The 13,666-nt window shown below is 34.1% G+C and overlaps 1 protein-coding gene across 2 annotated transcripts in view; it reads right to left on the bottom strand.

Moving 5' to 3' along the window:
• Positions 1 to 1,631: 1,631 nt before the first annotated feature.
• The window catches only part of DCHS2 (dachsous cadherin-related 2), a 210,927-nt gene continuing 198,892 nt past the window's right edge, over positions 1,632 to 13,666 (bottom strand). The window contains exon 20 of one of the 2 annotated variants that reach the window (XM_074338416.1): positions 1,632 to 1,745. In XM_074338416.1, the coding sequence (XP_074194517.1) occupies positions 1,729 to 1,745 (17 nt within the window). In that variant the 3' untranslated portion in view covers positions 1,632 to 1,728. Of the gene's footprint in view, positions 1,746 to 7,018; positions 12,275 to 13,666 lie in introns of those variants that run through there. The other variant, XM_019733266.2, reaches the window with a different exon arrangement.

Genomic DNA, 13,666 nt, shown 5'->3' with positions numbered 1-13,666 from the left:
TTTTTTTCAGTGTTTCCTAGCTATTCTTTTTTGTTTATTCTTCCAAATAAACTGTATAATCAAGTAATTTAACTTCAGAAAACAAATGTGGTATTTGTATTGGTATCAGGTTAAGTTTTTAAATTTACTTAGGAACAATGTACATCTTTCTAGCATTGAGTCTAGCACAAAATGTGATACATGGATGATGTATTATAGAAATGCACACTTGAAACCTATGTAATTATACTAACTATTGTCACCCCAATAAATTTAATTTAAGAAAATCTGTTTAAATAGCCTGTGTGTCCTTCAGGAATTATTATATGTTTCCTCATATAGATGTTAGGCATTTTTTGAGGGGATAAGATTTTACTTAGTTTGTTTCTTTTCTGTTGTAAACAGAGTCTTCTCTTCCATTCATCCTGTAACTGGTTATTGTTTATATATGTGAAGGGTATTGATTTTGCATATTGTTATATCTTGAACTCTTTCATTATTTATAATAGTTTTCCATCAATTATTTTGAGTTTTCCAGAAATATAGTAATACAGTCTACAAATAGGAATAGTATTACCTTGTTCTTTAAAATTCTTACATTTCTAATTGCTGTCTTTTTAATTGTACAATATTAGGTTTTGGTGGGGATACTAGACATATTTTCTTATTCCTGGCTTTTACAGTGAAAGGTATAGAGTATCTTTATTTGAGAAGATACTGGCTTTTGAGTGAGATACCATTTTATTATTTTAAGGAAGTATCCATTAATATCTTCTGAGCACTTTTTATATGAGTGGATGTTATATGTTGTTAAGTGCCTTTTTGCCATGTAAGAAAGCATTTTTATTATTGTTCTCTATAGTTCTATTAATATGGTGAATTATATTAATGGATTTCTTAATATTTAATTATCTGTGTAGTTCTGAAATAAATCTCCCATGTTATGATGTATTATTCTTTAATGTATTGTTACTTCCTTTTGGTAATATTTTATTTAAGAATTTTGCATACTTATTTATAAGGGGGAATAGGCTATAGTTTTCTGTTTTGTTTAATATTTTTTCAGGTTTTTATATCAATTTTGTATTCAATTCATTATTTTCCATGCTTTGGAGTAGTTCAAATAACATTTGGATGACTTGATCTTTAAAAGTTTGGTAAAATTTCACTATAGAACTACCTGTGGGAGAGATTCTTTATATGTTTATTTTTAAAAAATTTGTTCTGTTAGTACCTATAAGAAAATTAGCAAACATTCTGTTTCCATATACTCTTCCTTTCTCCCTCCATTTTTGTAGTTGAAACTTATTTACATTGCCAGGACATATATTAAATATATATTATTCTATCACCTTATTATCTACCATCAGTACTACAGTTAAATATATTCAATGTCCTTATAGTGAACCTTCTTCAGTATTTCTCAGAATGTCTGTATTCATTCCCTTGTTGATACTTTAGGAATATTTCTTGAGGTCTTGCATATTCATAGCCTCATTTATTATATAAATTTATACTTAGACATAAGTTTAGCTAGATTTAAAATTTTGGCTTACAATGCCTTTGAGTATCTTAAATATACGACTCCACAGTTTTCTGGCTTAAATTACTGTTGTTGAAAAGTCAGCCAATCTTACATTCCTTACCTTGTAAATAACTTGGCTTTTTTTATCTGCAAGCCCAACGAATATATTATTTTTCTTTAAATCTCAATAGATTTTTAAAATGTATCTTGGTATGTATATGATTTCACTTATATGTGGAATCTGAAAAACAAAATAAATGAACAAATAAAATAGAAACAAACTCATACAGATTGATGGTCACTAGATAGAAAGGGATTAGGGAGGATGAGTGAAAAAGGTGAAAGGGATTAAGAAGTACAAATTGCCAGTTATAAAAATAGTCATGGGGATGTAAATTACAGCATAGGCAATATAGTAAAAAATATTGTAATAACTATGTATGGTGTCAGATGAGTACTAAACTTATTGGGGTGATAATTTTGTAAGGTATATAAATGTCTAATCACTATGTTGTACACCTGAACTAATTGTATGTCAACTATAATTGAAAAATAAATTTAAAAAATAAATTTTAAAAAGTATTTTGGTATTAACCACTCTAGGTTGGTTTTCATATGGTATATCTTTTCACAATGTAGATTCAAATTTTGTTTTATGTTTGGAAAGTTTTATTGAATCATGGTTTTTATATTTGTTTTGTTTCATTTCTTTGATTTTCGTCTTTAAGAATTATATTATACATGTGTTGAGTCATTTTTACCAGTCTGCTAAATTTATCATCTCTAAAATTCTTTTAATCATTTTTTCAATTCCATTTGATTTTTAAAGTGTTTTTATTTTCATATTCTATTTTACTTACAATAATTTCATTGATGTCTATTAACTTTTTGTTCCATCTAGTTTAGTCTCCTGATATTTTTGTTTTATTTTTTATTATTTATCAAGCTCTGCCCTTCTTTTAATATCACCCTCTTAGCTAGTGTTTTCAACTCTGATTTTTTCTGATTGATTATGCAACATTTATAATTTTTGTTTTCTTAATTGCCTTTAGCTAGTTTTGAAATATTAAATCACAACTTTCTTTGGTCTTTTTGCCATATTTTTCTAGTGTGTTTTCACTGTCCATTGGCACATCATCTAGAGAATGAGTTTTTTTGCTTACATTTTATATTGCAGTCATTTTCTGTTGCTCATGTTTTATTGTGATGAGTTTTTCTATATTTTAGGAAGTTACCATATAGGTGGAAAGGGCTAATCCCTTTTTGCCTTTGTATCTAGGACTTCTTTCCCTGTACTAGTCATATGAACTTGAATCCTACTTTCAGTTGATTTTACTTAATGTGGGGTTCCATTCTTCTAGAAGGCAATTTTGGTTGTGTATTTCTGGAAGCTCTGGGGACTTGAATATACCAGCATAATCTAATTTTGTCCTAATTTTTCTACACTCATTACAAAGTGGGTGTTCTGTAGTTCTCCCCCAGTTTTAGCAGTTATTTTCAAGCCTGCCTGCTAGGTTTCCCCTCCAAGGATAGACCTTTTCTGAGTAGGTGAGTACTTTTTGGTGATTCCTTATTTTCCAGCTCAAAGAACACTGAAAATTCCTTCTGTTCTCCTGTTACTGCCAATAGTTGGTATTTTTGTTTGCCTGCTCATATTGTAGAATTTGTACAAAAAGCTTTACTTTTTGTTAAAAATTTTGACCAGGAGTTTTTACTTTCACTGTTCTAGATGCTCTGACTGCTTTGTAAGGTGATTTCAGAACATTTAAAAATCTACACTGATGTTGCCATCTTGCCCCAACTGGAACCTAAACCAGTTCTCTACTTGGTTTTTGGGATACCAGACTATCCTGCTTTTCTATCCTACCTCAATAGTTTTTTTCTGAGAATTCTTTGCTGGATCTTCTTTCTTTTTAACTTCTTGATCAGTGACCTACAGGTCATTCTTGGGATCTTTTCTCTATTTACACTTACTTCTCAATGATTTCATCCAATCTCATGACTTTAAATACTAGTTAAAATCTGATAACTTTAAACTTTCTCTTCATAGCCCTAAATTCTCTCTTAAACCCTAGATTTATGTCCAACTTTCTTCATACCCCACATTCAATTCATTACCAAGAACTAACAACACTACCTACAATATGTATCTTGACTCTGTTCACCTCCACCTATAACACCCCGGCTGAGCTACAATGATCACCATCTGAAACTACTGCAATAGCCAATTAACTGGGGTATTATTACTACACTAACCTTCTCCCTACCCCTACCTTAGTTGATTTTCTATAAAGTAGCCAGTTACTCTTTAAAAATATAAATCAGATAATATCATATCTCTGAGCAAAAACTAACCATGACTTCACACAACAGAACAACAGTTGAAGTGTTTCCCCATAACCTTACAAGGCCCTACATAATCTGAAAAATAGTGACCTCTATGATCTTATTTCCTACTACTCTACCTCTTACACTAGTTCTGAGCCACACTGGATTTATTTTCCCAAACACTCCATGTGGCTCCAACCTCAAGAACACTGTACTTGTTAACACATGTACCTTCAATGCTTTCCTCTCAGAACTTTGCATGGCTCATTCACTTCACTCAGTTCAAATAAGGATCATATCATAGACACCTCCCTTGAACATCCAATCAAAATAGTACTGCTGTATTCCCCCACACCTTGTCAATTTCTTCTGTGTTTTTCGTTATATACTTCTTTAGTTTTCTTCATGTCATACCACTTACCATTACTTGAAAGCATATTTTTACTATCTCCCTCAATCAAATGTAAGCACTGTAAATGCACTGGCTTTATCTATCCTGTTCATTCTTATATTTCCAGAGTCAGATCCACGCATTGTCTACAATAGGTGCTACATAAATATTTGTCGATTAAATCTATGAAGTATTTCCCAATGATCATTTCTTATAACTTGTTATAGTACTTTTGATTATCGTAAGTTCAAATTTATTACTCTACCTTTGCTTCTATATTTAAAAAGGTCTTTCCTACCTTTATTCTATTTTTCTTCCAGTTCTTATGATTTCATTTTAACTTTTACTCATTAATTCAGCTAGAATTCCTTTTTGCTTATGGTGTGAGGAGAAATAACTTCATATTTACTCCCTCCCCCTATTTCCCAGCATACATTTATTAAATAACCTCTACTTGTTTAAAATATCACTTTTAACCCATACTAAGTTTATGCACATATAGAATATCCTTTATAAATTCCTCGTATTGTTTTTACTTTAAATTTTAATATATTTTGATGTAAACATTCTAGGCATATCTATTAAACTATATACTCTTATTTTATTGATAGAACTTCATTCTGTTAGCCTCAGGGCAGTCATGGTTTATTACAGGATCTGAAATTAAATTAACCAATGTGCTTGGTCATGTAATGTGGCTGTCTCCAACAATATGCTTTTGAATGTCATCTATAACTTGTTTCCATTATGTCTAGAACTCTCAAGAAATGTATGTATATTGTGAGGAAAGGAGAAAGAGAAAACAAACCAGATCACAAAAGGAATTTCTAGTCATGCGACTTTGTCTAAGATATTTTATAATTTCATAGGATCTTTGCACTTAACTTTCCCTCTGTCCTATGATTGGCTAAAATCACAGAACTATGTTAGAATTCACACCTAATGGGTTCAAGGGATGTATCCACACCCTCGCTTTATAGCACCCTCTGTGCCCATTCACACATGTATTCATTCATTCTAAGAAACATCTGTATTTCATAATACAAGTTGAGAGCAGGATTTTGCCCTGAGGGTTTACTATCTAACAATGAAATCCATGTATTTAGTTTTCTAACCAAACTAATGCTTTCTCATTCAAGAGATGCACTTGTGCATCTGCTATTTATTTGGTATGCTTTCCCCTCTCTGTTACTCACTTCACAGTTTTGGTTTAGCAAATAAATAAATTGGGTGAAATGAGGAAAATTACATAGACCAAAACAGTAGGAAGTGCTAAATTGTCATCAAATAGCCAAGTGCCAAGTTTGTAAGAGAAAGGTATAGTTTGATACTCTAGCCACTTTTTGCTGGATCTTTCTAAGATTGCCATGATTTTGTTTCTAGGAGACACATTTCTTTGATCTATATGGAATCAAAGTAATTTATGTCACCAGAATTCAAATAAAATGGACAATATTAGAGAACAAACTATCGACTGATTATGCTTGTGTGTTATATACTGTGGTTTAAAAGTTATATAAAATGTAATATTTTAATATAAAATCATGACTATCAAACAAGCACTCATTTTTCAAAAAGATGAGCTACTAGAAAAAAGACCAGGTGCTAAAATTTCATATTCTATCCCAACTGCCTTCTGAACTTCCATTACTTGGTATATGTGTGAAATCAACTATTTAAAATCGTGGCACTCTTAATGCCAAAGTTATGTAGAGTGGGAAATAACATAGGGTAATCATTCTAATTTTTTTATACTATACTTCACCAAAAGGGGGAAAAAATTCCAACGAATTCAGGTTTTCATAGTCAAATGTATTTTAATTCATTGCTGCCTAGCTTTAGGTTCACAACTTGATAAACTTAAATTTTCAGACACTGGATCAATGGAGGTAGAGACTTGAAAGGAACAGAAAGGAAAGAGAAGAAAACAAGATTTCTCAAAAGGGAGACAGAGAGATAGAGATGAGAGAGAGAGAGAGAGAGAGAGAGAGAGAGAGAGAGAGAGAGAGAGAGAGAGAGAGATTCTTCAACAGGATAAACCTATACTGGGGAAATGAGTGACTTAGAAAAATCTTTACATTTAAAAATAATTCTTTATAAATCCTTACCCTTTTCCCCTCTTCATTTCTCTACCCGTGCCCTAAACTATTCCTTTTCAGATTTAATCCTCTATTTTTCTCTTCCCTGCTTCTTCCCACCGTCTCAAATGCTACCTTGGTCCTTCAGTGCCTCACATGGGAATGGCAGTTTGGGAATGCAAAGCTCTAGCACCTTCTCTGATCCTGGTATCCCTCTTAGACAGAACGATTTTCTGTCTGAACTCTCCTCAGCTATGACCAAACAGATGGCCCTATACTTTTAAGCAAACTAAAACATGCTGTGAAAATAAACCCAACAAGCTTATCCATAATATCATGTGGGAATCTACTAATCAAATTAACTCCGTCTTCTTCATTGCTTTGAAGTGGACTATCATCTTTGCTCCTTTTAGTTATGTCTTGCTTTTTTAAACTTAAAGTTAAGGTGTGTGTGAAATGGTAAAACAAAACAAAAATAACAAAACATATGTCTCTATATAAATAACTTTAAAATTATAATTAGCTTTCATCACTGTAACTTCTGGAAAACAGCAAGGAGGGCTCTGAAACTGAAGGTAAAGGTGCTGAGAAACACAACTCCTGTCTCAACAGGACACTGGTCATAGACTAAGTATGTATAGTTATAGGCAGCCAGTAGTTTACAATAGTTCATTTTAATATTTTTAGAGAACAGTTAAATGATCCAATACCTAAAGATACAGCATTTCCCCCTTTCTTTGCCCAGGAATCTGTTTTGGAAGCCAATTCAATGATTACTACTAGGACATGGAATTTTGATATCCATTTGGTACTGATTTACACCAGCATTTTGAAGGCTGCCAACAAAAAAGTCCAGAATTTCAGGCAGCCAAAATTCCACAAGAGACAACTGTCTTTTATTTTATAGCTTATGAATTTGGGGCTTAATATGATTTTCCACTAACAAGTTCTGTACCCCCTTCAGAATGCTAAAGCTGGTGTATAGATCAGCAAAGTAAAACACAACATATGAGGCAAGTTAATATTAAACTTGAAGGAAAACTGTACAAATTATATTGTTCTTTTAGGAAAAAAAGCACTCTATTTGAAAGGGTGGACAAATGATTTATTGCGAACACTTAACCAGCACGTTCACATTTTTACTCTCAATCCCCACTTGTAGCATTTGTTTGGTGGTGGTGTGGCATTGGATACAGTATTAATAAAGTCATCAATTAAAAATCCACTAGGCTCCAAATACTTCATGCCGTCTGTTTTTATTAAATATCTAGAAAAAAAAATGCAGAATTATGCCCAGAATGAGTAATAAATCACAGGCAAATAACTTAAGGAAGAGTTAGATGGATAACTTTTTAAGCATAAGTAAATAACCTGTTTATTTAAAAACAAGAAAATGTTCTTGGTTTCTAGAAATAATTCTGTTGCAAAACAAAACTTTCATATATAATTAGAAAAAATCAGTATAAAATTTCTCTGTATGCTCAAAGCAATCTTTTGAAGGAAGTCAAAGAGAGAATAAATATTAGAACACTGAAATGATTAAATGACTTTTTTTTTTTTTTTACAAAACCATGAAATCTTCTTCTCCAGATGCCATGACAAAAATGGAGAGACATGCATCCTCCTTGAATATTTAAGTGTCCCATGTCTAAATGTCTTTCCCTAGGATTCCAGGCTTGTCCAAAAACCTTCATGTTTCGTACAATTTCTAATGTGGTTTCATACACTTGTTCTCAATTTAAGAGTCAGGAAAGATATAATTGATGAAATCAGCATAGGAAACCTTAGAATTATTTATGTACAAAACTAGATATCAAACACAACATCCTGTAATGCTTTTCGGTAAAGAGAAATGAGTTACCTCAAATAATTTTACAGATGAGGCCTATTGAAAATAAAATAAAGGAAACATTTCTATAGCAGAAGGCCTCACTAATCACTAAGAAAACCATACCAGGTGCCCATTGGAATCCTAAACTCTTATTCCAAAGACTGGCCATGTTGCCTACCATGAATGACTTCTGGACCATCATGTCTGGGATGTCCACTGCTTTCCTGGAATGGATAAGAATCTTTGACAGATTCTCAGACTCACTGGAGAGAAGGATATAGCATTATATGTGAGACTACACACCACCACTATATTTCTGAAATAGCCGTACAAAACAGAGTTATTTCAACTGTTGCCAAACTGCTCTGTCTAATGACCGTTAAAGCTAAACAAGAGTATGTACAAATGGGAGAAAGACTTCTCACACACATCCTTCACTTTTATAGTAGAAACATTTTGTAAAAAACAAATCCATTTAAAAATATATTGCTAAGTTACTCTATAAAAATTATTAGCTAATAACATAATTTTATCTATGCAAACTCTTAAAACGGACATTGAGTGGATAAATTATTTCTCACCAAAAGTTACTATATCTAGAAGAAAATAAAATGAAGAAATACCTACAAATTAATCTTCAAACTTTAATGTCTGTACCCGTACTATTTACAAGACAGAGCATTAAAAAAAAAAAATCATCATTCTATTTGTAAAGAGGGCCTAGGAAATGTGTCTTAGGTGACAGCGAACCATGTTCTTACTGTTTTTATCAATCCTATACCTCTGTCAAGGACAAACATCTCTAGTTAATTTAATCAGGACTCATTTTCTTATTTGGCACAGAGTTATGACAAATTTCATTCTTAATTTCTCATTCAATATCCAAAAGATACCACATTAAAATTCAAATTATGGCTAAGCTCTACAAGTGTGGCCAATGGGGAGAGTGGAGAAATGCATCTCTAAAGATATCTTATCTACAGAAAATTGCTTCACTTTAAAATTTAAGTTTATTCTTCCAATTTTACCCTCTGTTACTTTCTGTACTACACTCATTCTTTATTCAGTCTTTACTGAGTCATTTTAGATATAGCAGTTTAATCAGAAGTAATGTGACTGAATGTACTATACCTGTGGTTTATTTCCATTTATTTCATATAAACATGTTGAGAATCAGTTGAGTTCATTGTGTCCTTTGGAAATCTAATCATACAGAAAACCATGTATGACAGAATATGTACTACATAACACACACACACACACACACACACACACACACACACACACACAAAGGAGTCCTGAGAGCAAAACATAAAGGCTAAAAGAGGGGTAACTCCTCATTAAGGGTGGAAGAAACTTGAGAAACTTGAATGAGGAGTTTCTAAAAACCCTGACTAAATTAAATCACTCACTTATAGATAAAACGCACCCAGTCTCGAGGAGCTTGCTTAAGAGTGTTCTGTTCAGTCATTTATGACCAATGATGAGCAGGTGCTTGATGTCAAGGCCATTTTATATTTGAACTTCATCTTCTACTTTAAGTTCATGGCATGTATCACTTAGATGTCTTCCCAACAGTTCTCCATTTGACAACAGTGGAGTCATGGCAGGGGTCTGTGTGGTCAGTAGGGAAAGAGATGGAGAGAAACTGGGAGTCATGGCTTCTGGCAGAGAATTGAGATGGTAGAGAAGCGGGGAGTGTGGGTATTTCTGAAGCACTTGCCCTGGGGTCATGGCTGGCATTCTTGGTGGAACTGCTTTAATCCCAGGTTGTGCTACTGCTGTTATCAATGGTGGTGGAAAAACAAAAGATTTCCTCTCTTTGGGAATGCCAGGCATATGTAAATGCTCATCCTTTAGTTTTGCAATATCATTAAATACTGAGGCAAGAGGTTGGAACTTGGGTTCCCAACTGAGGAGATAATCCCAGTGATAGTTGCCTCTCACCTCATGATCAGAGGTTCTCTGGGTCGAAAGAGTTGCACATCTTGCTTCTTGATCACCTGAAACAAAGACAGACTCTTTTCTGATCTCAGCCAGGACGCCCACTTTTGCCTCTCTCTTCTTCAGTGTGTGGGGTAACACATTATTTTGAACATAGCTTGTACCACAGCCTTCTCCTCTATCTCCTTCCTCAAATGTATGGCTGGTTTCTGCTGTTTCGACAGTGACCACCACATCGGTCTCCCCAGACAAGCAGGAGAGCTGGTCTGAGTCCCTTGGGATTCCAGAGTCTGGCACCCTGGAGTCTCGGTCACTCAGAACTGAGCCAGAGTCCTTTCTGTAAGGGTGCTCATTTATCCTCTGGATCTCTTTATCTTCAGCAGTTTCTCCTTCCACAGAACAGTGGCCACTGGAGTTCGAGTGCCTGTACAGATTTACAATGTCCTTTTCCATGATGCTTATTAAACTCAACCATTCTGGCATGGAGTCCACAGGCACGGCGTTCTCATTACTGCAGTCATTGGTTTTCTGGAAGGGCTTGAGCATGCTGGCATCCTTGGTCAGTCTCAAATTGATATCTAAGGATGATGACATTTTCTTTTCTTCATAATTGTTTATTGTGTCTTTTCGTTTATGTCTTAAAATCAAGACAATGAGAATGAAGACCAGTAACAGGAACACTAAAAAGGAGATCGTGAGGCTGATGGAGAAGCTGCTAGCTGACAATGCCCAGTGTTTTCCTTCTGAGGAAAAAGACACATTCACAAAAACAGTACAAGATGTGAACTTGGAGTCCTGTTTAGGGCTATGAGCGATTATTTTCATTTCAATGGTGTCTTCTTTGCTGACTTGACTTCTTATTAGGGGAAGGGCTCTAGTCAAATAAATATTTCCATTAGTTTTATTTACTGAAAAGAAAGGAGATGGCGTTTCAAGGGAGTAAAGAATAACACCATCGATACCAGCATCTGCATCTGATGCTTCCACTCTGCCAATCAACTGTCTTATGTTATTCTTTTCTGGGAGGTTGAAAAAATACGGATCTTGAGTGAAAATGGGTTCAAACTCATCAATCCCTTCAATATCCACCCAAACCATTAAGGAGGCTGTTGAGTCACCTTTGTCTTTTGCCTGAACTGTGAGGCAGTATTTATTGTTGTTTTCATAGTCAAAGACTTGCTTAGCACGGATATCCCCTGTCAGAGGGTCAATGAGGAAGGGGTCATGGTTATGAGTCACCCCATGAGTGACAGAACAAGGGGCTATGATAGAATAGGTCAGTTCTCCATAAGGACCTGCATCAAAATCCAAAGCATTTACAGAACATATGGTGGAGAAAACAGGCAGATTTTCAGGAACAACACAGTTCAAGCTTGAGAACATAAACTGAGGTGCATGGTCATTATCATCTAGGACATTGACAAACACAACTGCAAAAGAAAAATGTTTCTTTTCTTCATCTGAAGCTTGGATAGTTAAAGTGAATTTTACTGTTTCTTCATAATCCAGAGGTTTCATCAAATAAAGAACTCCAGTTTTCTCTTCTAAGTGAAAATGCCCCTTCTCGTTTCCAGAGATTATGTGGTAGATGATTTCTGCATGCGAACCCACATCACGGTCATTGGCTGAGACCACAGTGATGTGGCTCCCTAGGTGGGTACTTTCCTTAACATGGGCATGATATTTCAGACTGTTGAATGTCGGTGGATTGTCATTGACATCAAGCACTTCTATGGATACAATGGCTGTGGAACTCAATGGAGGGCAGCCGTGGTCAGATGCCAGAATGACAAGTTTATGACTGGCAAAAGCTTCTCTGTCCAGACTGCGAAGCAACACCAGATAACCAACTTGTTTATAACGATATTCCGAATGAATGAAACTAGTTTCCACATGGAACCTGTTCTGTGAATTACCACTGATGATGGAATATTCAACATGTGTGTTTTCACGGGTCCAGTCACGGTCAATGGTTGAAAAGGTGACAAGCGTGCCTCCAATTCTAGCATCTTCACTCAAGCTAAGGTTATAATATTCTACTACAAATTCAGGGGCATAATTATTTATATCTTGTATTTCTATCTCCACTAAGGTAAGAGCCCTCAGGTCAGGAATTCCACCATCACTGGCTTCAACAAGAAACTGAACTGTTGATTTTTTATCCAGAAGAAACACAGGATTGATAGTAAACACTGTGCCTGAAAAACAAGACATAAATTAAATGTCATGAAATGAAAATTTCATGATCCATTTGGTCAGTAAATATTTATGAAATATTTACTAATGTGTTTAGTTATTTGTTAGATTTGTTACTTAAGTTACAACCAAGAGTAACTCCAAATAGAAAATTAAAATTATTATATTTATGCTTTTGTAACATTTAAGATCCAGAAATAATATTCATGGCATTCACTCTTTAAGTATGTATGCTCCTTGAGGATGACTCTGCCACAAATTTTTCTTAATCTTATTTTGGTATAGTAAATTGTTCCATTTTAAAGGAAAATGTATTCTTATTTGAAAAATGTATACCCCACGCTGCTACCCATAGATACATGTATAACAACATTCTAGCACACAGGTATGTATTTAGGAAATACTGGTTGACAATACTCTAGTCAAATAAAAGCAGTAAGTCTGATAATGCAAAGTTACAACTGTGGCTTAATTATAGAGATATTTTTCCTAAACCTCTTGTTTCGTTCAGCACATGGATTTTCCCCTTATTGATGAAATATATTTAATATATTATATTGTTTAAAATATAGAAATATGTCATTTTTCCAAGCATGCATATAATGACATGTTTCTAAGATACATGTGTTTTAAGTATGGGCGATAAAAAAGAATACAGAATGCTATCATATAAATGTCACATTTCAGTTGGGGTCCCACCATGAATTAAATTGATCTGATAACATGTTATGTTTTAAAAATGTTCTCATCAATATCTCACTGTAAAGTTTGTTGATAACTCATATCAAGCAAAAGAGCTGCTAGGAATGAAAGCTCAGAGGGACCACCTCCCACTTCCCACACTGTGATCTGCTGTGGCCAGGGCAGCAGGTCCCATCATCTGACGCCACACGCACACACTCACATATGTATGTGTATGTACATATCTAATAAAGGTAAAATAAAATAGAAAGAAAGAAAGAAAGAAAGAAAGAAAGAAAGAAAGAAAGAAAGAAAGAAAGAAAGAAAGAAAGAAAGAAAGGAAAGAAAAGGAAGGGAGAGAGAAAGAAAGCGAGTATGAGGTGAGAGAGACAGAAAACAAAGCAAAGGAAAGCCAAATTCCTGACATGTTTACATCCATACTACAGACATTTATCCACACATGTGGCCACATGACCCACATCTCCCCATTACAACACACCATGGGCCTCATGTTTGTATTTCATGACTTAATTTTTCTTTTAGATAATCCTCAGGTTAATTTTTTTTTCAATTGAGATATCATTGATATATGACATTAGATTAGTTTCAGGTATACAACATAATGATTCAATATATGTATATATTGCCATAAGTCTAGTTAACATCCACCATCCTGAGGGTCATTTTAAAATTAGCCCTCACTTGTGAAATGA

The sequence above is a fragment of the Rhinolophus sinicus genome, linkage group LG07 (assembly GCF_036562045.2).
Source record: "Rhinolophus sinicus isolate RSC01 linkage group LG07, ASM3656204v1, whole genome shotgun sequence".
In the NCBI taxonomy this organism is placed as follows: domain Eukaryota; kingdom Metazoa; phylum Chordata; class Mammalia; order Chiroptera; family Rhinolophidae; genus Rhinolophus; species Rhinolophus sinicus.
This window is presented reverse-complemented; position numbering and strand designations above follow the sequence as displayed.